Genomic DNA, 25,457 nt, shown 5'->3' with positions numbered 1-25,457 from the left:
CCTAATTTACTTTGTTATATGTAGACTTTTAGGAGAGTACACAGTAATTTACTTTGTTCTTGGACAATTACATGTCACAACCAAAATTGATTTACTGGCTCTTCTTGTGTTGCTTGGGGTCATATTCAAGTCCAATTGATTTTTAATATTATCGGATTGGGTCAGTTCAATTTCGATTTATATTATCTAACTTCACAGTCGAGTCATATGATTGAGATTGAATAATATGGTACAATGAGTTGTATGCCAATTTTGCATATTCATCTCATAATTAAAATTGTAAGTATTTTGGTCAATTTACCAATTTAAAGTTTAAATTTCAAATAAACTTGAACTAAAATTTAAAAAGACCAGCATGGATCATGTTTTTGTCCACTTTCATACATTATTTGCTAGTTCCTTCAATACTCAATAGCATTATGTCTAATCAAGCTTTATTTCTATTTTTAAAAATTATTGTTAATTGCATTATTTCCAAGTCTTTACTTTGAAACATCTAATCAGAACATGGATTGGAAGAAATTTCAATGAAGTCAATACTTGCAAAATAGGAGTATCACTAAATAATCATGATGTTGGAGCTTAATTTTTTTTGGTAATCCTATACAATAAGCACTAAATATGGAGGAATCCCACGTGAAGTGTTTTTTTTTTTTTTTTTTTTTCCACCCGGTTCACCCTTAGGGCTAATCCGGATTCGGGAATCAGTTCTGGGTGGTTAGGTTCCAGTCCCCTCCCGATTGTTGTTGTGGGAGATCGAACACGAGTCCTCCCTACCAAGTGTAGTCTCAATCACCACTACACCAACATCCAATTGGTATCCCACGTGAAGTTTTATCCTCTATGGACTAGAGGAGGACTAAAGGTTTCAACTCGAGACTAATTAACTAGGCGGTTTTTCTAACGAGTGTCTATGAGTACATGTTAAGTTTCATATGTATATTCTCATTTAACAAGTGTAAAAATTTGCACATTTAACCCTTGAATTGTCTATAAATCTATAGCTTTAAAACCATATTGCTGAAGTGAACTTAATACCATTTCAAAGTGCGGTAATTTTGCGATTAGAGACTTTTGTCTAGATATCGTTAAATCCTAAATTTTGATATTACATGTGAACTTTTTATGCCATTTTTATATACTTTGATGTGCAATCTAATCTTGATTTAATTTGAAAATTGCTTTATATTAAATTATTTGCGCAAGTGTATCTTATGACATTACTACTTTGTAATTTGGCAGGAAAATACTATCATTGCTAGTATCATTGGATTCCAACCATTATCAATTAGTAGTGGATTTGTTAGAAATAAAGACAATATTAAGGCTCTAAACAATAATTGCAATAAAAAGCACTAATTATTGCCATATTAACTATCATTGGCTTCAGATTCCCAAACTATCATCATATTCATATAAAGTTACTAACTAGTACAAGCTGCATACATTAACATAACACAACTTCTGTCTTACTTTTTTTTTTTCCTTTCTAATTGACAGTTAGAAAAACATAGGGTACATATATTTGTTAGTTAGGATTTTCCAACTGTATACTTAACTACCAATATTACAGGCCCAGCCCAACACACTTCCCAATTAATACGGTCGGTGCATCCTTAGCCCATGGCCCAACCCAGAAGAAGAAGGTGCCTTGTCCACCACCACTTTTAAAGCCCGTTTCAGCAGCCCCTCCGGCCCGCCACCACCAACGCCTCGAACCCATAAAACATTCTTGGTCCGACCCCCTACCGTGGCCATCTCCGCCTTCACAACTTTACCCTTAACTGACCTTAATGCCCTTGTCAAGTCCAATATAAGCTCAGGCCTATCCTCACAACACAAGGTAGCAATGAGGGTAGCATTGTCATTTTCACTACGTTGTAGGCTAACCTCATCTATGTCCCCCGGAAGCAAACAAGCATTGCACCCATCGTAATCCTCATGTCCATCCCCTGTCAATTCCGAGGTGGCCTTTTTTAGCTCCCTCACCCGCCGGACCACCTCTGCCAACACCGAGGCCTTGTCTGTCTATACAAAATTTTTGTACATGTGACAAAATTAGTACGTACTCTTTATGTGAGGTCAAGATCACATATAATACATGTGTATTTATCTATTTATGTGCTATGTATAATAATAGTAGTCCCTATATAATATCTTGTTGAAAAGGAAAGTTCGTCAAAGAATTACTTATACAATATGCATGTTTTTGCATATATATTCTATTTTGTTCAAATGTAACTAAATTCCACAATCAAAATTTTATTACTTGTTTGTACATGCCAACAACTTGTAATTATGGACAAGTGCAACGAACAAACAAATCAACAATAGTACAAAGTAGCAAAATCTTTGGACAACAAATTTGCCTGACCATTCCTTTTAGAGAATTCAAGATTATTACAATTAGTCCCTTTCAATGAAAAATTATCCATAGAGACTACATACGTGACGAATATTCAAACATTTATATAATCATAAAAGAAAGGTAATTAAAAAGTCGTGTAGATAATATAATTAATTACTATATTAACAAGAATTATAATAACTAATCATTTTCTTACACTTTTACTTGTGCTCTTTTTGTTAAAATAAAGTTAATACATATATGTAAATATATGAACTTTACTTTAACTAAATATACACCTCGTACAACATAATTCAATGTGATGCATATATGCAACATACAAGCACTACATACCATAATTTAATGCTTGAATTGGTGAATAACATGTTATAGGATGGGGTATGATAAAGTTAATAATCATAAGTTTGGAAAAAAAAAAAAAAAGAGAGCTTACTTTGACAAGGTTAGGGAGGACGGAACGTAGGGTGGCAAAGTGACCGTTGATACGCTTGCGACGGCGCCTTTCGGCCTCCTTGTGACTCTTGCAAGCTGCTAGAGCTTTAGCCTCAGGAGACAGCCCTGCCTTTGATGAAGAGCATAACATAGACGAAGGAGAAGTAGTCGTTGCACTTGCTATTATGTTGTGATTTATAGCGTTATTTGTAGTGTTTTCTTGAATGGTTGGCCTTAGAAGAAAGTTATTAGTATTTGGATAACTAATATTTGAAGAATTTCCCATTTCATAATAACTTGCCATTGAATTTACCAACATTTTTTCCCCTGCAATATAATGTAGGAAAGACTTAAAAATGACATGAATATTAACCGATTTTTTTTAAGAAAAATATATTGAAGACAAATGAAAATATAGGATACAAATGTTACACTTACTAAGGCTTTTAATTTTAGTAGGAGGGAATATAAAAAATAATAAAACAAAATAAATGTGAATCTTATAGTATGATTTTAATTTATGTGCTCAAAATATGAAATCTCTACCTTGATTTATCAAGAATCTCTGAGGAGCAAAGATGTTGCTAGTTGTGCAGTGAAGAGTGGTAGCCCTAAATTGTGTAAAGTCCTACTTATAGAAGACTAGAAGATAAGAAGAGTAATATTCCTACTATTTGTAGAAAAGTCATTTATTATTATATTAGTATTTTTAATTGGTTATTCTTCCTATAGTACTATCATGTTTTTTTTTTTTAACTTTTTCCTCTTTTTTGTCTTTTCTATTAACACAGTAAATAAGCTATTGAGCATAGTGATTTAATCTTTTGGGTACAAATTTATAATATATGCTTATTAAAAATAATATATTAATGTACTGCATACTTTTCATTTTAAAGGAGTATGAAGCGTTTTCTCTATTTCACTACTCCCTCCGTCCCTAAATTACATTCCTGTTTGGAAATTTACATGGGAATTAAGGAGGAAAGAATAAGACAAATAACAATAATTAGATAATGCAATGAGAAGTACAAAGATAGATTAGTTATTACTCATGACATGTCATTAATCCTTTGCAAAAAAAAAGGACCAATCACATGCTCCTAATTGAAAATTTTTAACCAATCATATTCATTGTAATTTGGCACAAGGATTATGAGTGAGATTAGGTAAGGATGAGTGAGAAAGCATTACATATAAAACAGAAAAAGAGAGTTGATTTACTAAAAAAAAACTTACCAAAAATAGAAAGGAGGAATGTAATTTAGGGACGGAGGGAGTACTTATTTGCTTTGCAACCTTTTAACATGCTCATTAATTATTTGTCAACGCATGAGTTTGATTATAAATGTACAAAATTATGTATTACTAGAAAAAATTATAGTTGTACGTAATGTATATGTATTAAGACTAATAATATATCATAGAATAACATTTGTGATAATTTGTTATATACATAGTATATTATAGTAGTAAAATAAATATTGCCAATGTTAACGAATAAATAATGCAAAAGCCTAACCAGCGATTACAAGTTTTTTGAACAAATGGAGAACGAGTTTTCAAAAAATTAATAAATAAATAAATAAAAATTCAAAATTCTTTTTTTTTTTTTGGAGAACGTACTATTGTGAACCTAGATCTAATAATGAACTCAAGCTATATATTTTTTGGTTGGTAGAGAGTGCAACTGAGCAATAAGGAAACAATTCAAAAGATTAGTACAAAGAATATTCACAAAATCAATCCATGTACATATACTAATGCTATCACTACGTTTAGCATCCTTGTTTGCCTTGTATTCATGTTCTTGCTGTCTGAACTTCAAACTTTTTTAAATGCTTTAGATATTAATATTTTTTTTCGTTTTTCATTAACTTATTGTTATGCATGACTAATTCAAAATTTTAACTATAGGTGCATTGGAGCGTTTAATTCATGTAATTTTTACTTATTACGTATCTCAATTATCACTACTTGAAACTTATTTTCATGAAGTAGTTTATTTGAGCTTATTTTCCTTACATGTATTTAATATTAACTTATTTTCATAAATTCAGTTATTCAAGCTAAATTTCCTAAACTTATATTTTAAGAGCTATTAACCTGACCTTATCTAAATTTATACGTGATAAATTATTTATACTTCGTAATTTATAGCATGGAGAACCTTTTATATAAATCCGGGTGTATATAGAGGTAGGCACCTAAAGTTTTTTTTTTTAATCAAATGAGCATAATACACTTGGGTGCACCTTACACCCGAGTGTGTATAACAATTTCTAAATAACTTGTGGGTTACATTAAAGCCATTAATGATCTTCTTTACGTAGTATAATGTACTACACCTTTCTAGTTTTTATTTTGCAATAAAATGGTAGCCATTAGTGGGAATGAGGCACGTGATGAAAATATTTAGGGACAAGGGCTTTCAATATTTCATCTTTTGTAGGCGGTCTACCATTTTTCATGATCAATATAGTTGAACTAACTTTGATTGCAAAATTTGGACTTTGAATTGTTGAATCATAGTCTCTCTAATATGTTTTTTTCCGTAGACTCTCTTCTTATCATAATGAAGTAGCAAATTATCTACACTCTCTTTTTACTTATTTCTCCCAAATTCTTTATTTACATTTTGTCATATTATATCGAGTTTTTTTATTAACACATTGGTAAAATAAAAGAAAAACGAAATTTTCATATTTCAAGTACGTGGCTAGTTCTCAGAAAATGATTTTGGCACTCTCATTATGAACGCACAACTACGCTAACCACAAAGACAAGAGCCAAAATAAACCATGGGATTGGATTACTAAGATAAGTTTCCTAGTTCACAAAGGGAAGAAACTAAAGCAAACTAGAGAAGGACAAGCTGAAAAGCAAATAAGGCAAGTGGAATATTCCTGCAACAAATGTGTTTGGTTCAGCAGTGATAATGCCGGGACTTAGATGGTAAATAAACAAAGCTCAATCATTTTCTTACACACCCTGCTAATTTTTTTCTTTTTTGTTTTTTTTTTTTGTTTTTTTTTAATTTCTATATTAATCTACATACTTACGTAAGTTTCATTTTTCCCGTGGTAAAAATGTTTTAACACACACAACATTCCTTTCATGTGCAGTTAAATTCCCTGATTTTTTTTACTGTTGACAGTAATTATTGACACTAATTACTTGGTTCAGTTAAATTTACTGTAAATTAATAGAAGTTACCTTTCTTAAAAAGTGTACTTTTATTGCTTAAGGTCGTCTTACACTTGGCCTTTCTTAACTCTGTAAACAAACACTTTTGCACATTTTCATTTTTCTATAATTTCATACTTCTTACCTAAAAAGTAACCTACTTTTAGTTACAACTTATCATTTGTTTTAACAGCAACTATCATTATGATCGGTTCGATTTGCTTTTTTGTAACAGTTTTTTGTGTTTTTGACTAAGGTTTTTTTAAGTTGAAACTTGTACGGTCTCCTTTATCAATCTCAAAGATTATTTAACATGTATCGATCATCATCTTTAAGGACAAAGTAAGTTTATTGACATTAACGGGGTAATGCAAGCTCGTAATGTTGCAGATTGTCTAGTAAATCACATATGAGGGTGACATTCGATGTTTTAGTGTGTGTGTACGTAAACATGTATGTAACATTGGACTAATACGGGTTTCACATCATCATATATGTTGTTAGAGGTAGTTTAGAGCAGAGTCGCCTGAACAAATGATGGTTGTAAAGATGATTGGTTTCTTAACATATGATGCTTAAAAGAAAGTCTATTATTATATTGTACTCTTTATGAATATTAGATGATATTCATCATTTAAGAAAACGAGTTTTATAAATGCATGTATTTCGTATATACTTCTTATACAATTTAAAATACATGGAATGTCATGAAGTATGATGAGTTTATGAGCCAAAATCTTTGTATAAATGAACTTCAAAGATGATTAAGTAATAGGAGTAATACTTTGATAGTACAATTCAATGCTCTTTTTTCTTTAGTAGATTTAAACATTGTATAAAAACTTTAAAATAGCATGTTCTGTAACTTTGTAGAAACCCTAAAAAAGGCTCCACAAAATATGAAAACAAAATAGTCCAAAATTATAACCCTATAATTTCAAGTCAAGAATATGAATATGAAAAGAAAGAAGAGATCTGAAATTTCTGATCAAAAACTCTGTGAAATAGGGAACAACAAAATGAGCTGGACCCTAAATGTAACAGTTTTTTGTAGCAGACATTCCTCCTTCACTTTATCCAGCAATCACAGAAGATAATTGAGTATATTTTGTTCGGTTTCTTACCCTATTTTTCAACTTTTTTTGTTGAATTTCTCAAGAATAAAGTATAGACATATAACTGTTATACACACAAAGTACTTAGTACATGAACTCTTATAAGATGCATATTGATGTTCTATAGGTTTACCAAAAGTTGAACGATGATACATTATTGGATGGTCGAGTAAAAGGAACTACTACGAAGTATGTTAGTCAATCTCCATCCAGTTCTTCATCGTGGGATAACTAATTTCAACTCACATACATGTAAACTATTTTCCTAACAGTTTTTGATAGAAAAGTTGTTCCGGGAAATTAGCAAGGTTACAAGTTTGAAGAAATTAAACTCATACGAGGGACAAAATCATTAGCAAAAAGAGCAGAATAGTAGATGGTTTGGTTTCAATAGCCCTGATTTCTGACTATGATAAGTGACGATTGACCTCTGAGAGGAATATTTTTAGCTTTGCCTTTATCCTCGTCCTTTGTTATTCTCTCTAATTCAATCACCAAAATAGTTGGTTCTACTTTTTATTTTTTTTAAGAAAATTATGTGAATCTCTTTGTATGAAGTAACAAGTAATCATACCTTAGGACTTTCTGTCTTTGATATTTGATATTACCAATATATTATGACTTTTATGGACCCATATTATTATGAAAATTTGTATATATACTCCTAATCTGGTCTTGGAAATGATATGCTGTTGGAGCTTCCTTATTTTATTTGAATACATATTAGCTAGGTCATATCTTGTCCTATTCACCTTAAACAAAATGTTAATATAATCTCAGCTCAACAAAAATAAGTTCATTTCAGCATAAATGAGTTAATTTCATTTGAAATACAGTAAGTTTTATTCAACAAGTTAGCGACTTTAAAAACATGTGTATAGAAAATCAGGAAAAAAAAAATACAAGTATATTTTAACAACTAGAATAAGGGCCTGTTCTGATTGACTGAACTGAACTGAGTTGAGCTGAACTGAACTTATTGGAGCTAAACTGAACTGAATATTTTATGAGAGAAGGAAATTAAGAACTGACCTGAACTGAAAATAATCTGAAGAGAACAGGCCCTAACTTAATTTCAGCAAAATAGTTGTAATTCAATAAAAATAATTCAAGCTTTATACATATAAGGATACAGCCTTATAAACAAAGTGCAAAAATTTATTTTTTGAAAACAAGTGCCATAATTTATTAAGTAAACTATAACAACTTCCTAATGAAATTGGTTTACAGTGTACTAATTAAACCTTATTTTTAGTAAATTTCATCTTACTTGGATGAGTTGAAGAGAGCCTTAGAATAAGACAGAATCGCGCTTGGTGCAGCCAAGTTAAATATAGATTGCTAAATTAGAGAGATGATATATGAATCAAAGATTAACTGTAATAGTAATAAGGTGCTCAAGCATGTTTAGACATTTGTGTTATGAATTATTTGTTACTATTAAAGCTTGATTATTTGGGATGATAGAGACCGTGAAATGAAAGAGATGTGTGAAAAGGGCCCAACCTTTTGTTTGACAGGGTTGTAGTATAGTCTTGCCCATCAACTTTGTCTTTTGACCACACCGATTTTGAATTTATGGAACAAGAATAACCTCGCTGTGATTTTTGATTTGGAGCTCAGCATGCTTCATGAAAGAGCAATGCTACATCATGCTTTCTCGGTTCTCTTTTAATTGCGACAATTTAATTATTGTATATACCAGGCCAACATTTGGTAAAGATTTTACGACTTGTTTTTGAGTTGTGTTGACTAGAGTAAATGAACGGAGAAAGTATTATAATTAATCCTATATATAAACATAACCAAGAACTAGAGGAAAGAATAAATAGCTAAGGTTATTTTTTGTATCATCTTTATGTTGATTTTTTATTTTTTATTTTTTTTTTTCCATGTGTTAGTAACTTTTAGTATTAACGACAAAAAAGCAATATAAACATGATAAAAAATTTCTAATGTTCTTGCAATGAACTAATAATTTAGTTCAAAAATCTGGTTCTGATTTATTCCTAGTGCAGTACCCTGGTCAAATTTGTACTGGGCACATACACTGCCGTGCAATTTCCCCAAAACCTTGGTTCTGAGTCTTCAGACATCAGAGACAAAAATGATCCAAACCCCTGAGCCTGGCGGTCTAGGCCAGCCGTGCTTGGTTAATAACAAAATCGTGTTGGGTCATACCGGACTAACAGTCCAGTTGCAAGCACTATTAGAGATAGTCAAGCAGGCTTAACCCAAAAACAACAACAAAGTCCATCTGAGGTTCGGCTGAAATTGGTTAAGAGGTATGTGAAATTCACAGTATACAAGGCCACAGTAATATTTAATCAAACCAGATACTATCTGGGATCTGGCCATACCTAGAACTGGCCCAAAACACTTGGTCTGGCCTACTGCGGCGTGGTCCTTCGCTGGACCACTATTACTCGAAACAAAAATTGGCTAAGTCTAGTTTTGAGTTCAGCTAGTAGCTAGGCCCAATAATTTCAGACCCTAATTAAGAAAAATGATTGCTAAATGAGTCATATAGTATGAACCAAATTGCACCCAACAAAGAGCAGATGGACGATGAACTTTCCAATTGTTCAAAGTTTAGCGTGGACTTTCCAATTGTTCAAAGTTTAGCGTGGACTTGAGCTTCAAGCTCAGTTTGGGCTCAAATCAAAGCTAGAAATAGTGGAGCTGTTTTGTTTATTGGTTGTCAAAAAAGATGAAAAAGAAAAAACAGAAAGCAAGAATGCAGCTGTAACTGGATGATTTTCGAAAAAAATTTAGATTTACATGAATATTGGAGCAGTAATTAAGAACCAAAACTCAAGGCACCTAGATGGTAGACATTTTACAATATTTTTTACATTCGCGATGTAATATGACAAATTGATACATATTGCAAAGATGAATGTATTAGTTACCCCTAGAGTTTTTGGTATTAGTTACCCCTAGAGTTATTGGTCTTAGGTTAGTCTGAGAATGTCTCATACAGAGTACATAACCTTTCCTTAAATTTTATCTTAAACCGACACAGACCAATCACAGCAAAATAAGCGATGCAACAAAAGTAATGTGTACAAGTGTGCTTACCTTGTTGTTAAGCACCATAATGCCATGTAACGACTGAGCTACTCTGATATATATACTGATGATCCATGGGAAAAAAGAGGTGACCTTGGAGCAAAACGAATGAAGAGAAATTAAATGCAACAATCAGAGCATGCTGAGGCCTGCAGCAGTAAGAATTGTCTATAATCTATGTGCTACTCTTGCAGTCTTGCAGAAACTAGACAGTCTATTAATCTACAGACTACAATGAAAACATGAATAATAATCCCTTCCAACCCTACAAATAGAAATCAATGGCAGATGCTGGGGATCTAAACCATCATTAAGGATGATGATTACCATTCAAAGCGTAAGAGCACAACACTGTCAAAACACCCCCTCGATGGTAAGATAACAAGGAAGGAAAATATGGATGCTGCATCCCAATTCCTAAGTAAGTGCCGTCTGTTTTGCATGGTGTATAATGCGTGCACACACTCTATCACAATAATAAACCATACAAGTGACTAACACATAGAAGAAATACAGATGATCAGATCAATAGTATTTCACATATGCTTCTTGTCTCCTTCCAAAATACAGAGAATTGGAATCAATATCCAAATAATTTCGTAGTAGTAACCACCAGATGGTAGCGACAGATGAATATTCATCAAGTGGTACATTATTACATTATATAACTGTGATCTCAAGAAAACCAGAGAGAATGAAACAAATTCCTAAGTGAAGATTTCAACAGTAATTCAAAGTCTTTCTAAGCAAAGTAGAAACATTCCAGCAGGAGCATGGAGCCCCGATCGCTAACAATTGCGAAATCTGGTGAAGAAGCTTTGATCAGTCTAAGGGGCACAAACAATGACAGCAAGGGTAGGTGGGTGGCTGTTGGGCACCAACTAACGAACTAATCAATGATAAGATGAGGTCTAAGAGCACTCCCATTTCTTTCTCAAAGATCCCTCCTCCACATAGCCAGTATTCTATTTACATATTTCCACTTCAGTAAAGATGATGAATGATAAAATAAGGGCCTTCGGTGCCCATCTTACCTTAAGCAACATTCTCAATAACATAAGCAGAGTATTCTATTTACATATTTCCACTTCAGTAAAGATGATGAATGATAAAATAAAGGTCTTCGGTGCCCATCACTGGTATGTTACCTTAAGCAAAATTCTCAAAACATAAGCCGAGTATTCTATTTACATATTTCCACCCAAGTTTTCTAATCTTCAACTCTCTGCCAAGGATACAATCTCATTATCATTGTTCTCTACCAATTTAATTCACATTAAGTGTGATCTACAATAGCCCACTTACGCTCACAGCAACTCAATAATAACAAATATGTTCACAAGTATAACCAACAATGTAATCAGTACTGTTCAATCTCTAAACAAACGGTGGAGAAAAGTGAACGAAGTCAAAATTCATTGACAAAATGCCAACCTAAAAGAATCAGCAATCAGAATAGTATATGTAACTGTGGAAAATCTACAACAGAGAGTACATATGGAACTAAGCAACAATATACTTCTTCATTTAACCTAAGTTGCACAAACAAATCTGAGATTAGCATGCAGGAACTATCAAAAACAAAGAGAAAGATTTCCTTAATATAGCAATTGTTATGATAAGAATATCAGTAATATGGAACCACAGAAGATGAAAACCATTTACAAACTTGAAACAGTCATTTATCCACAAAGTCTAAATATAAACTTGCATTACTTCATCCCAAAAAAAGGCAAACGGCTACACAAAAACTTGGCTAGTTTCATATTCTTCTTTTTTTAAAGTGGCTAGATTAATCTAAAAACAAAAGTTAAGCTCCTGCCATCTACAAGACAGCCATTTCGCCCAAAAAATTTCTTGACTGTCATTTACTAAACCATGCACTACAATATTTCAACATATCTACATTAGCTATTTCCAATGCCGAAGCATACCAACAGACTGACCTGCATTGCACCTTGTTCCACTTCCTCTATCCATCAAAGTACACTATCAGGCCCAAATTCAACAAAAATCTCACCGTTCTCCTCGAAGAATGCCATGTCATCCTGTTCGAAACCACTCCCAACCCCAACATCACCACCATGATCACCCTCGCAAACGGAATCCTCATCTACACCTTCATCCTCATAACCCCCAATACCATTAGCAGCAACACCCTCATTGCTCCTCCTCCTTTTCCCCATCAACTTCCTAGCATTCCGTGCCACCGACTTCCGCTTCATTGCCCGGCCATTCCCCACATTCATTCCCTCCACATTGCTCCCAAAATTCTCCCCCTTCACCTCATGATCATTCTCAGACTCATCACTCTCATCAGCAATCTCGATTAAGTTAGTAAAATCAACACCAACATCAACATTAGGATTGCCATTATCATCAACAACAAAATCCATTTTACCAGCACGAGTCTTCCCAACTCTTCTCACAGGAAACAACCCCACAATAGGAGACCATGATTCAAATTTCCCAACCCCATTTTCAGGAGAAAACCCTAGAGGAAAATACCCAAAACAACTAAAATACTGCCCTTTATCCAATTCCATTTTAGGAAGAGAATTCAAAGCAACTGCATGAAAAGCCCTTCTACAAGTCTGATTTTGACACCTTAAACAACACCCTTCATAAACCCTATCATACTGAAACATATAAAAACAGTAAGGGCAAAAAGTCCAGAAATTATTACCCATCTCTTCATCACCACCTTCGTCAAGCTCTCTCTCTCTCCTTTGACCAATAAGCTTGGAGTCAAACTGGGTTTTTTTGGTGGGGTCACAGAGACATTCATAAGCTTTCCAAATCAAATTAACTGCTTCCTTTGCTAATGGGGATTTCTCTTCAATGGGGTCAAGAATTGAGAGAAGGCGCTTAAATTGAGAACGAATTAGGGTAAAATCGTTGCAAAAGGTATCGATTTGAAGGATTGAGTAGAAATTAGTTGGAGAAGAAAGGGTATTTGAGATAGCAAGAAGTTGAGAAGCATGACGATGATTGGAGACGGAATTAGGGTCATGGGATTGATGAGATTCAAGAGCATATTGACGACAAAGGGAGAAATTGCGAAGACGAAGATGGGTTTCAGCGAGTTGAAGAAGTTGGGAAGGAGATAAATTTGCATCTTCTTCTTGTTCTTGTTGGGGAGTTTCTGAAGCTTCTCGTGGTCTGTTCATGGTGATTTTTGGTGGGGTTGTCAGAAGAGAAGATGATGTGAGGAAGGAGGAAGAAGAAAGAGGAGTTTGTGTTGCTAATTTTGAGTATGTGGGAGGATGAATTGGTCGTTTCTCGGTCAATGGAAAATGACGATGGCAAGTGTTATGAGGGGGAGACATGTGTTGCATTTAGGGTTAGGTTGCACGAAAATGGATACAAATTCGATTATAATAATGAGATGAAAAAATAGTTTTATAGAATTTAGAGATTTATTTTCATGGTTGCAAGTGTATGGAAAAAAAATAAACGGTCTTATGTAAAGGAAAATGATATATGCAATCTTTAGGGTTCTATATTAAGTTGAATCAAACAATAATTGTGTCGATTGATTCGTATCATCTGATATTAATATGAAATTCATTATTTTGGATTAGTTTATTACCTACTACAAAACGATATGGAAATAAAGATTTAAACTTCGTATTACTACACTTTTTAGAGTATTTCTCAATTTTCTGTCAAATCTATCTTATATTCTTATTCCTAAATCCTAATTGTTAAATGTGTATACCCTCCCTTCCTTCATACATTTCATACCTACTTTTAATTTCACAATATCAAAGAGTAGGGATCAATTGGTTAGAGATTTCCTCCAAGTTTTAGAACCTTGCATAACACAAATAGTCTTTTACGAGTAATAAAATTTACAAAAATCCGCCTTATGCGAGACTCATGGGAGTGATGGAGATTGGAGAGTTGAATGGACATAAACAAGGTAAGTAAGATGGGTTTAAAAAGGGCAAAATCCACAGCAAAGACATGAATGATACGGAGTACTACAATTGGTCTTGTGCAACTTAGATAGGTGCAACACCGGCCTAGAAGCCCACATACACATGCCCCATTAAAAAAAAGCCCTAAAACAAAACAAGATAACACGGATTTGCAGCCCACCCACACCCAATTAAAAACTATTATAGTTTTATTTCAAAAAATAAAATAAAAAACTGTCAATTTATTTTTTCTACGTCTTCAACTTCTCCCAACTTCTTTAAGTAAACATACCTCACTTTCTCTCTTCTCTTATAATTTTCTCTCTCTAAAAAACTAAAAACTGTCATGGATATTTAAAAAGAGCTCAAAAATTAACCAAATTTTCCAAAATAAAAACCGTTTAGTCATTTCAAACATTTCTACAATTAAATTCTGTTGTTATTTTCTCTCTCTAACAAAGTTCCTTCTCTCTCCTATACATGAATTTACATCACTAAAAACTGAAAAATTAACAATAAATATTATAGAAGAATGAAAAATCAAAATAATTCTCCCAATAAAAGGTGAAATTTTATGTATATCACTGACTTTCGTCGTTAATTTTCGTCCAAATTTTTCGATGCTTTTGTTTCGTAATTATATTAGGAAACCAATGCTTATGTTCATATTTTGAATGGTTATGTTCACTCTCTGAAATGCATATGTTCATATTTTTTATGCCTATGTTCACTTTCTGAAAAGCTAATGTTCACATTTAAAGGAACCTATGCATATGCTCATATTTTGCATGATTATGTTCATTTTCTGAAATTCATATATTCACATTTTATTTGAATATGTTCATATTTTTAATACTTATAATGCATATGTTTCATAATCATATGATTTTTTATTTCTTCAAATTTTTATGTTCATAATTAAATGCATTATATTCATAATAATATTTTATATGTTCATATATAATTTCAAATATTCATAATGTAACTATGTGTTGTTCATGAAATATTTTCATTAAATATGTTTATACATATGTTGTCTTTTTTAAATGTTTATGTTCATATTTTTTACGCATGTGTTCACCTCTTAAATGTTTATATTCACTTTAAGGAAATCAATGCTTACATTCATATTTTGAATTGTTATGTTCACTTTCTGAAATGCATATGTTCATATTTTTTATGCCTATATCCACTTTCTGAAAAGTTAATGTTCACATTTAAGGGAACCTATGCATATGTTCATATTTTACATGATTATGTTCATTGATAAAAAATACAGAAAATCAGATGAAATTCATACACAGATGAAATTGATCGAAGCTAACAAAATTCAATTCATATGAATTCAAAAAATTAGATAAAACTTAATAAATCGAAATTAAGCACAAATTCACCACATAATAAATCGAAATTCATACATAAATTGAAACAATTGCAATTGAAATTCACACAAAATTCATACATAATAAATTGAAACAAAAGAGGAAAAAAAAAAAAAGAGGAGCGAGAAATTAAAGAAGAGAAAAAACATAGGAGACAAAATTATAATGAAATTTTTGATCGAAAATTTTGATGAGAATTAGGAAAGAAAAGAGAGAGAATTGGGAAAAAGAAAACCAAAAATTTAAAAAAGGAAACAAAGTAACGTAGGAAGAACGTTAGCTGGGTTTTATGATCTGACTTTGGATTGCGTGCATATCATGTAGCATATCTTGTGTTTCATGGTTGTTACAGCTATCCTATATACATGAGGTTGCAACTAAGAATATGCAAGAGTACTAGAAAGTTTAGATAGGTAGAAACTAGAAAGTGAGTGAACCCGCTTAAATTGCAAAAGGTGGATAGATTTTGGGCCCAATATAGTTACACTCTGGCAATCTGCATCCACTGTCCACGTGCTCACACTTTCAGTCTAGCTTGACTTTCACCCTAGGGTGTACTGCCGTGTACACGTGGACAGTCATACAGAAGAAAAGTAAAAGTGATAGATCTTCTAAGATAGTTGACAGTTCGACACAATTGAGTACTTCCTCCGTCCTACTAAGATATTATTGTGTCGCATTTATCTTGCATGTATAAATTGATTCAAACCACAGGGTAAAGGTCAAAATTGAAGTAAAGGTTTTGCAATAATACAGAGTATACATTGGTACAACAGATTGTTAGTTTGTTACAATCAGACAGCATACATTCAATGACCGAACAAACAGTATGACAAAGAAATAATGCACAATGAAACTATGGAAGCCTAATGTCGGTACTTGTGTTCAGTTAAGTAGATAACGTAGAATGAAAGTGATGTACAAAATGATGAATTGGCACACCAAATTCTCTAATCTATTTCTTCCATTTCATTTTTCAAGTACACAACACCTCAGCAGAGAAAGACGGATGAAGAAAGAACAGATGTTAGCTAGCCTAATTGACAAGATCAGGATGTGGTAGTGAGAGCCATTTCCAACCTGTCTGAAACAAAAGGATTACAGAGTCAAATCTGTAGTTCAAGCAAACTTCTGACTTTCCCAAGTAACAGAACACTTTATTATTCCAGAGCTCTAACAGTCAATGCTGGCCTATGTTGCTCCCTGAAAAAATCTTGGGCATAGATCCTCCCACATCCAGTGAGCACAGAAAAAGGGTTTGGGTGAGGATTAAGGATATCCTACAGCTCTTCAAATTTTTGTGGTTCTACAGGAATTACAGTATGTGAGATAATTAACGTGGTCTGACCTGATGAGACCATAGAGATGAATTATTGGTCAATCACTTCTCTTTGTACTATTTCTGATACAGACAACCCTCTTCCTACGCAAAGTATACACCAAGGATGTGTAAAGCACAGTTGCAGCCACGATAAAACTGCCGATATATACACAAGCCGTTGTTGCACATACATACAAGTACCTGAGAGTGCACACAGTCAATTATCACAATTCACAAGCTCCACATAGGGATAAAAGCAATACTACATGCATGATGCCTCAGTTAATTTTTGTAATTCTTTTTTTTTTTTTTTTTTTTTTCTAATTCAGAAATAGAACTAGGGATAGCTCCTTATAAAACGCCACTTTAAATTAAAGCATATATACTGATGAGGAGGAAGAAAGCACCAATACACAAAGCGTTCTTCTGTACTTGAAAATAAAGTTCTTTTGCTTCAAAATCTTTTTTTTTTTTTTTTTTCCCAAGTGTCACAGTGTGGGTAGAATAACAAGTTTCTGATTTCATAAAATATGCTAGCATAATGCATATATTACTCATCTGGTAATACTTACTTGGGAGAGAAGACACTCCAAATAAATAAATGGTTTCTCATCTGGAGCAATACAATAGTATATGCTGATAAGAGAACAGAATTTATTCCCAGTGGAACAAGAAATGGAATAGCAAGCTCCGACTTCAGCAATTGCCCAAATTCCATGGTATGGTTCAGCCCATTAACACTCTCATCTTTCAAAGAGATGTATATCATCAAAGAAAGAAGCACTGATATCGGAGACGCATAAGTGATGCAGAACATCAGTATACCAGAAAGTATGGTTGAGTGGCTTGAGATGCCCTATAATTTAATCATTGCACCGGTGTTAACAGCAATCAGATTGAGGTAGAACACTAAAAAATAAAGGCTGCAAGCTCAAGTATATCAGCTGACTTACAATGAAAGCTCCAGCAACATCAATGGTGGCAAGAGTGTTGCTATTGCCGAGACCAAAATGGCCAGTCATCCCAATAAAGTATAATATTGCAACCTAAAAGAAAAAATATCATTATTGAGTATAAGCACCAGGAATCATAAAAAATTTACCTCATCAAGTTTTGGCAAACTTGGGCTAAAACCATTGATGAGAATGGGAAAGGTTAAAAGAATTTGGATATGGATAAAATCATACTTCAAGTTACCTCAACCCATGGCTTTCGATTTGCTCCATCATTGAAAAAGTACATCATCGCCGCAGAGATCTGCAGTAGCAGCAAAAAAACTGGCATCGAGTTGATTGGTTGCTGTAACAAAAGCTGCAGCAGAGACCAGGAAATCATGTATGCCCATCCAATTAAATAGATAGACTCTTTGAACCCTTTCGACAGATGGATCATCTGATTCTTAATTGAATGAGAACCAGCTGACTGGCTATAAGGTGTTGAATCTTTACAATTGGAGACAGGAGAAAGCCATGGAGAGGCTAATAAGGTGAAGCCCATAGCTATGCTCAGAACAGCGTAGATTATTTGAGCCGTAAAGGTTGCACCATGACCAGATACAAGCAACATGTTATCCTGATATATCATAATATGTTGTAAAACTAAACATCCTGACAGTAGAGAGAAGAACTGGAGGAGGTAGCCGAAAACTCTATTCAACCTTGACCTACAAAATGAAAATAAGCTCAAGCTGGTCACTAAGATGCAGGAAACCACTCTGATTGCCTTTTTTTTATTGCTTCCTGCTTGCTCAAGCCATTTTGATATGTCAGGTAGATGTGTCCAGTTCACACCACCCTGATGCCAAGCTCTTATGATCCTACCACAAATGAGCATAACAAGAATTGAACACACTTGTGAGAAAAATGAGTGGTAGTTGCTTTTATTAAGTCTGTCTCGCTCTCCTACAGGAAAAGATTTAATCATCTTACGGATTAGAATCCAGAAGAGTGTTGATGTCAGAAAGTGCCAAATATATTGCTCTTCTTCTACCATAGAACTAGATCCCATGCTCACAACAAGAATAACAATAACAGCCACAACAAAAATCTCCTCTAGACTCCAGTTGTGCATACTACTTTTCATGTCCTTGAACCCTTGATTCCCGTTTAGGCATTCGTCTCTTCGCAAACAGAACAGAAGTCTCAGAAATATTAGAGAAGAAAAGACCATCGCCAAAATACCTAAAGCAAGTAGACCAATAGGTTTCTGAAATTCATAAAACAGTTTGTCAAAATGGAAAAATATAGAATTAACCAGATCACTATCTATTTCGTAAATAAAATAAAAAAAAAAATTAATTAATCTTCTGGAAAATCCACTCCACAGCCCCCTCATTACTATGGAAGTTTGTGAACTAAGGATTCCAGCCACAGACAAAACCGCCAAAAATCCTTTCTTCAATTTTAATGCATTTTTCTCCCCCCCCCCCCCCCCCCCCCCCCCCTCTCCCTCTCTCTTTTTTTTGTTTCAGGTTGAAAATGTTTAATGTTGACAGCTTAAAAGGCAGTGCAGAGATAGGACATACATCAGTGACCTTGCGAGTCAACCACTCACTTGCAGTCATCAGGAAGTCATGATATGCAGTGACAGTGTGATTGTAGTGGTGGCCACCATCAGAACTGTGGAGAGAATTTAGTATAGAAACTAGTATTTCAGATCAGAAAGTTCATAGAAACACAGATCCGAAAAGTTCCTGCAGTTGTAAATCAAAATTAATCTCATTTTAAAAGAGCTTCTGGACCAACCTTGAAGCAGTAGACTTCCAGAGAGTGTGAAGTGCAGCAGCTTTAGAGTATAGGCAACAAAACATTTCTTCAGTAGCGCCACTGCATTGACTCACCTTGGACCATCTAGTATCAACATGGTAACCAGAATGTAAAGCAACACAAGATAAACCAGGCAACTGGGCTTTAAGTAACCTCAGTAGTTGCCATGAATTCAATTCAAGCGCCCTCAGAAGCCGTCCATCTGGTCAGGAAGACAAGGTCTAAGCCTCTAAAGTGAATAAATACTAAAGAAATTGATCCGCATAATTAAAGAATATGTTGCAGCTTGCAATAACTACCTGCTAAAGACAGCAAACAGTCCACATTGGTAACACCAACATTGTTCTTGGGAATTGGCACGCCAAAAAGAAGAGCTAGTGTAGGAGGAATGTCAACCTAAAATAGAGAAAGAATGTGATAGTTTCAAGTAACTAGTAATTGTAAACAGAAATTCGGGAGAAGCAAAATTCTCTTATTTTAGAATTAATTCAGAAAACAAATTTTTACTAAACATCAAAGATAAAAACTAGAATACATTCATGAATTATATAGAGCAACTTCAAATAACTCTGTTAATAATCAGAAACATGATATTTTTTATGATAGGACATTATGTTGTTGAGAGTTGTTACCTGATTCATGGTATCTTGAATTGCTGACACAGTATCTCTAGGAGCTTTTGAACTGGCACCAATAAAAAGAGACAAAGAATCAGTTTCTTCATATGAAGAGCCACCGTGATTCCCGCTCTCAGTCATGCCATGATCACTGACCACAAGCTGCAATTTTATGGGAACGTCAGAAGAATCAAACAACAGAAATAGTATCACTGTGCTTATTGCTAACAAAGATCTTAAAATTTCAGAAATCCACAGCAAAAGAGAATCATTATTGAAAAAATTCAGAAGGAAAAGCTATTATGGGACAGTTTCATCATATCTTCATTGTACCATAAAAGAATGTAGCAGTGTATATTGAATTGCCCAATAAATAATACAAGTATAAATGCATAAAAGCAGAATTTATGATGAGTGTTCAGCAGGTTAAAAAAGTGATTTAAGGATAAAAAGAATTGCCTAAAATCCCCAGATTCGAATATAATAATCAATCATTAGTCAGGAGAAGAATAAATCCAACAAATGGGTGCTTTCTCTCATCTTCTTATTTCGTACTGATCCCTACATGAAACACTCAAAATAAGAGGATACCAATAGGCCTATTTTATGGCATGGAAGCTGACACGGGGGCCTTGGAGACTTGTTCAAAAACCCTTAAGTTCTTTTTTCTCAGAGTCTCTAGAACAAACCGTGAGTTTAATCCCCCGCAACAACAATTGGGAGGGGATTGGAACCTAACCACCCAGAACTGAGCCCCAAACCGAATTAGTCAAAAGGGTGAACCAAGTGGAACACCAAAAAAAAAAAAAAGGAGTCTAGATTAACCCCAAGACCTTGTATCAAAAGCTTCAAAACCTGGAGATGTTTCCTCTGCTGGTTCCTTATGTGCATGAATAGCTGGAGAATGTAGGATCTACAATGACCAATGGACTGATGAATTCAATTAGAAATCCAGTGCAAGTGTGCAACCACTCAAGCATGGCTAAGCAGCAAGCTACCTTATACGGTGCATAATTGAGTGACAGTATTGGAATGGAACTTACACACATTGCGTCTCACTATAAGGGAGTTGTGGAGGCAATAACAACAGAGATATAATACAAGGTAGATTTGCTGATCACTTCGTGCTATGCAGGGAATACCCAGATTCCTAGACAGTAGAAATGAGAAGCTACAGTTGGAATCAAGGATAATTAATGCTGTTGCTGATGGTCCAATTTAGGAAGCTAGAACTGGGAACATAAAATACTTTAAATGGCTTTTACTCTCCTCCACGAGATATATGTTTCTGCATATCTAAGGGCTGCCCGGTTATCAAACTAACCCATCTGACGAACCTCATGCTCTTATAGTAGAGATAGTTGCGCTCTAACTCTAAGGTCTCTACAGTTTATCTATGAATCATAGGTCATCAAACGCTGAAATCCTCACTTTAGGTCCTGGTTCATAGACATGCCTCCAACTAGGATAGTGCCACAATGGCATGCCCATGGCAATTCCATTGTGCACCCTAAGTCTCATCAACACCTTACCACTTTTTGGGGTGGTAGTTGGGCATTCAGGATATACAGGACAAGGTAGGGCTAGTAATCATGTGCTGAGACATACCCCTAAGGAAATTTTGGGTCACTTAGGTGGCCACAGGCATATTAATTATCATATTCTGCATGGATTATAAAAGTTATGTGGCATAGAAGAATTTCAAATTCATCGACGAAAATCTAGCAGATCAGAATAGAGAACAGAAGACCCTGAAAACCAACTAATTAAGCATTAACTGGACAGCTTTTAATTGAGGACTAGGCAGGACCTCAAGAGCAAGTAAGAACAAACCAGAAGGGTATCTCCTTGCTTGCTGTCACTGGAAAGAACATTATTCAAATGAATCATCTTGATCACATCATCCATCTCCCTTAATTTTGGGGGCATCAGGACACTGACATTTTTTTAAAGGGAAAATTTCAGAATCCAAATAGCTAAGCACACATACAACAAACACAGATATGAGAAAGAAGAACTACCTTTTCCGTCCACCGATATGCCCGGCATGGTCCACTCCTAAATAATGAAGGATCTAGAAATATGTTGTAAAAGTACAAGTTAGTATCCAGCTTTTTACTAATCACAAACATCTTTAAAAAATCATGTCATCCAATGTCTCATACAGGCCATAACATAATAAAACCAAAAAAAGGTAAATTTTTGTTCACACTAAATCCAACTTGATCCGTGTATCTATAACAACAAATCAGTAAACATGCCAAAAATTCCACCTGGAGATCTAGAGGGACAACTCATCATTTCAGCCTTTGCTTAGGAGAACCAAGTAAATACTCTGGGAAAAAGAGGGCAGGCAGGAGTTGATCTGTTCTCACCGAATCCCAGGAGGCAAAATCGCAAAACAATTCAGCAACAACAACATTAATTCATGGAGGTAACCTTCAAGAGTGATATATGTGAATACTATCATTCATTAACATAAACTTACTACTTAAAAGTACCTTTATGTCCATGCCTTCCATTGACTTATCATCCACTTTGATTTCACATATCATTATTAAGCTATATGTACTTAAATTAGGAAATGAAGAAAGACCTAACACCACAAATCACATGAGTGGAACTAGTAGCTATATATTATAAAAGGCTAGCAAGATATTATGTTTCAAAATTGAAAGATAATTACAGAATTGACCTGTGCCATTTAAATTCCCAAGCACTGACAGAGGTTCAACTCTTATAATTTCTATATACACAGAAACTAACAAGAAGTGAGGGCTCATAAATTACCATGAGATGCCAATCATCCTGATAAAGTTCTTCAGGCAAATGTCGAGACACGTTGAGATCCACTATTACAGTGTCCTTGACCTATTCCAGAGACCAAAACACATGAAAAAGATGAAAAATCACACAGCTTCATTAATTCCCAATTGCCTTACTAATGACTAATATAAGGAAAAAAAATACGGCAAAATAAAAAGATGCAGCTATATGAATGCTCGCCTCAAATTGCAAAATATATACTACATACTATTCTGTTTCAATTTTCATTTATTTTTAAAATGATAACTGAATATCTTTCCAAATAAAATAACAAAGCTAAAAGTTTGTAACTCATATTTTCAAATGAGAATGCAAATAGCTATTTCAATTAAAAAAAATAGAAATATAGATCATCCAAAGCAGAAAACTTTCCCCATTCTATCATTTCTTTTCCAATAACGCAAATTATGGCACTACATACTTGATTACCACATCATGTTAAGGAATTAAGGGAGTGACTTACAAAGAAGCTACTAACTCCATCTTCCCTAGTAAATAGCTTAGGAAACAACTTCAGCCAAGTTTCATCACCAAACATTGTCATTTTCCAGCCTATTCTAAAAAACTGGCCTGTAATAAAATAAATAATGCAGGTAAGTAGAAATCCCTCTGATCCATCATCATCATGCAAAAAAGCTACCCAGCCATGCAAAACTAACCCAGAAGATTGTCATCTAAAAAAGCCTGTGTATTAAAATTCAATGCTACATCCAGGAATCCACCAATAGCACCAGAAACCATAGCCTGTTAAATTAACACCAAGGTGAGCAAAAAAAGCTGACTAGAAGAAACCTACCGAACAACAATCAAGCAGTATAAACAATTCCATTGACCTTCAAGCGAGGCATCGTTACAGTTGGTGGTGCAGCCTTGGCATGATACCCAATTGCCATATTGTTTGCTAATAACGAATGGGTGTAGGGCATAGCATCTACAAAAGCTTTAGTAGGAGGTTCTCCATCCTTTCCAAGCACAAATTCTGCTGGAAGACCATCAACAACCTAGAATACCATGATTGTATTATGTAATCGATAACACGTTTCACCTCAACACTCCACCCTCAAAATACCCATATAGGTGACACAAAAAAGAGCATTTTTATAAATGTAACTTTAAAAAAAAGGAGACAAGTAAAGGAAGTTACCATGAGAATTAATCTGCTATACAATGGAGGGACTTCTGATAACTCCTACACCATGAAAATATGATAACTTCATTACATAAAATTCAAATTTTCTGATAAAAGGGAAAAAAAAAGTTTACTTGTATAATATTCCTTAACAATAGATAATCATAACTTCTAACGTCCGACACATATTTTAGTCAAGTTCAGTCCAATTCAAAGCATCGCCTACAGTCCTACCCTAAATATAGTGGGAAATTTTTAATTTGCAAACATGAACAAAATGTAGGACAAACAAGGTGGGTTACACATTATTTGCATTCCCTTCGATCAATTAAGTTCTACAAGTTCACATAATAAGTTCAATTCATCCCTACGATAGTAAGTTCCGATAAGTTCAGTTAAACCCTATGCAATTGAATCAAACACCACATTAATCTAAGAGTAATACCCTGAAATTCCATCACCAAAATCTATAAATCAAAAGCAACAAAACATCAAAAAGTTTGAAAGGATCAAACCAGATAAAGAGAACGGAGATCATCGGAATTCATCGAGGAAACATTCAAATCTTCAAACGAGTCGTTTCCAGGAGGTCGATAACTCTCAGGACCACTAAATTACAGACAAATAACAACATTTAGGAGAGAGAAAGTGATGAAAATCTAGAGTGAGAAAGAGATGAACCTGGCGCCGGAGAGAGCAGGCTTGACGGGGAAGAAACCGAGGACGAAGAGATATAGGCCTGCAATCTGCAACACCATGGCAAATATCGTCCAGATTGTGAGTTTTGTGCATGAAATCGACGACATTTTTGAAGAAAACTAAGCAATTTGGAGCTTAAGCTAGCAGCAACAATGGCGGATTTTCTGCTCCAGGAGATTGATTACTGACTTACTGTTAAGACTTGAAAGAATGTTTCCCGGAAAACCTTCTTATACTACAGACAGTAAAATGACTAATACCAATGTTGTAAAGACATATTTACAATCAAACAATATAAAAAAATAAAAATGAATTTTTTTTTGTAGTGAATTAACATAATGGATACTCTCTTTGTCTCAAATTTATTTTAATGCGAGTACCTATTTTTCAAAAAACTTTACTAATTACTACTACTACTTAATCACTTATTATATAAAACATTTTTTTTAATTGTTAAAAGTGAAAGAGTCACACTACTTCTCTATCTCTTATTAAATTTACTATTTCGTATTCGATAAAATAAATGACAATTTTCCTAAAAAAAAAAAAAACAATTGATAACCAGACAACAACTTATCACCTAAAACTATATGTCATAATAACTATGGAAACTAATTTGAGATTG

The 25,457-nt window shown here is 34.0% G+C and overlaps 2 protein-coding genes across 3 annotated transcripts; both read right to left on the bottom strand.

The window, feature by feature from the left end:
* Positions 1-1,350: 1,350 nt before the first annotated feature.
* On the bottom strand, positions 1,351-3,341 carry LOC145563231 (transcription factor bHLH30-like). Its single transcript, XM_081623671.1, has 2 exons — positions 2,802-3,341; positions 1,351-2,028 (listed from the first exon to the last, which is right to left on the bottom strand). The coding sequence occupies exons 1-2, from the start codon at positions 3,117-3,119 to the stop codon at positions 1,597-1,599; spliced, it is 750 nt and encodes a 249-aa protein (XP_081479797.1). The 5' UTR covers positions 3,120-3,341; the 3' UTR covers positions 1,351-1,596.
* A 12,855-nt stretch (positions 3,342-16,196) lies between these two features.
* Positions 16,197-25,220, bottom strand: LOC145562011 (GPI ethanolamine phosphate transferase 2-like). Of its 2 annotated transcripts, XM_081622156.1 has the most exons (17): positions 24,815-25,220; positions 24,649-24,742; positions 24,149-24,193; positions 23,838-24,005; positions 23,664-23,748; positions 23,468-23,574; positions 22,969-23,049; positions 22,200-22,252; positions 22,012-22,114; positions 20,194-20,340; positions 19,861-19,957; positions 19,541-19,763; positions 19,321-19,414; positions 17,994-19,001; positions 17,750-17,842; positions 17,369-17,652; positions 16,197-16,997 (listed from the first exon to the last, which is right to left on the bottom strand). In XM_081622156.1, exons 1-17 carry the CDS (start codon positions 24,937-24,939, stop codon positions 16,853-16,855), a joined length of 2,952 nt encoding a protein of 983 aa, XP_081478282.1. In that variant the 5' UTR covers positions 24,940-25,220; the 3' UTR covers positions 16,197-16,852. The 2 variants fall into 2 exon arrangements, 1 of the variants encoding a protein (XP_081478282.1); XR_014094260.1 differs by lacking the exon at positions 16,197-16,997 and having other exon boundaries at positions 17,632-17,652; positions 17,984-19,001.
* Between the last annotated feature and the right edge of the window lie 237 nt (positions 25,221-25,457).

Source organism: Chenopodium album, chromosome 10, assembly GCF_948465745.1.
Source record: "Chenopodium album chromosome 10, dcCheAlbu1.1, whole genome shotgun sequence".
Taxonomy (NCBI): Eukaryota; Viridiplantae; Streptophyta; class Magnoliopsida; order Caryophyllales; family Amaranthaceae; genus Chenopodium; species Chenopodium album.
Note: the sequence above shows the minus strand (reverse complement) of the source record. Positions and strands in the feature narration are given on the sequence as shown.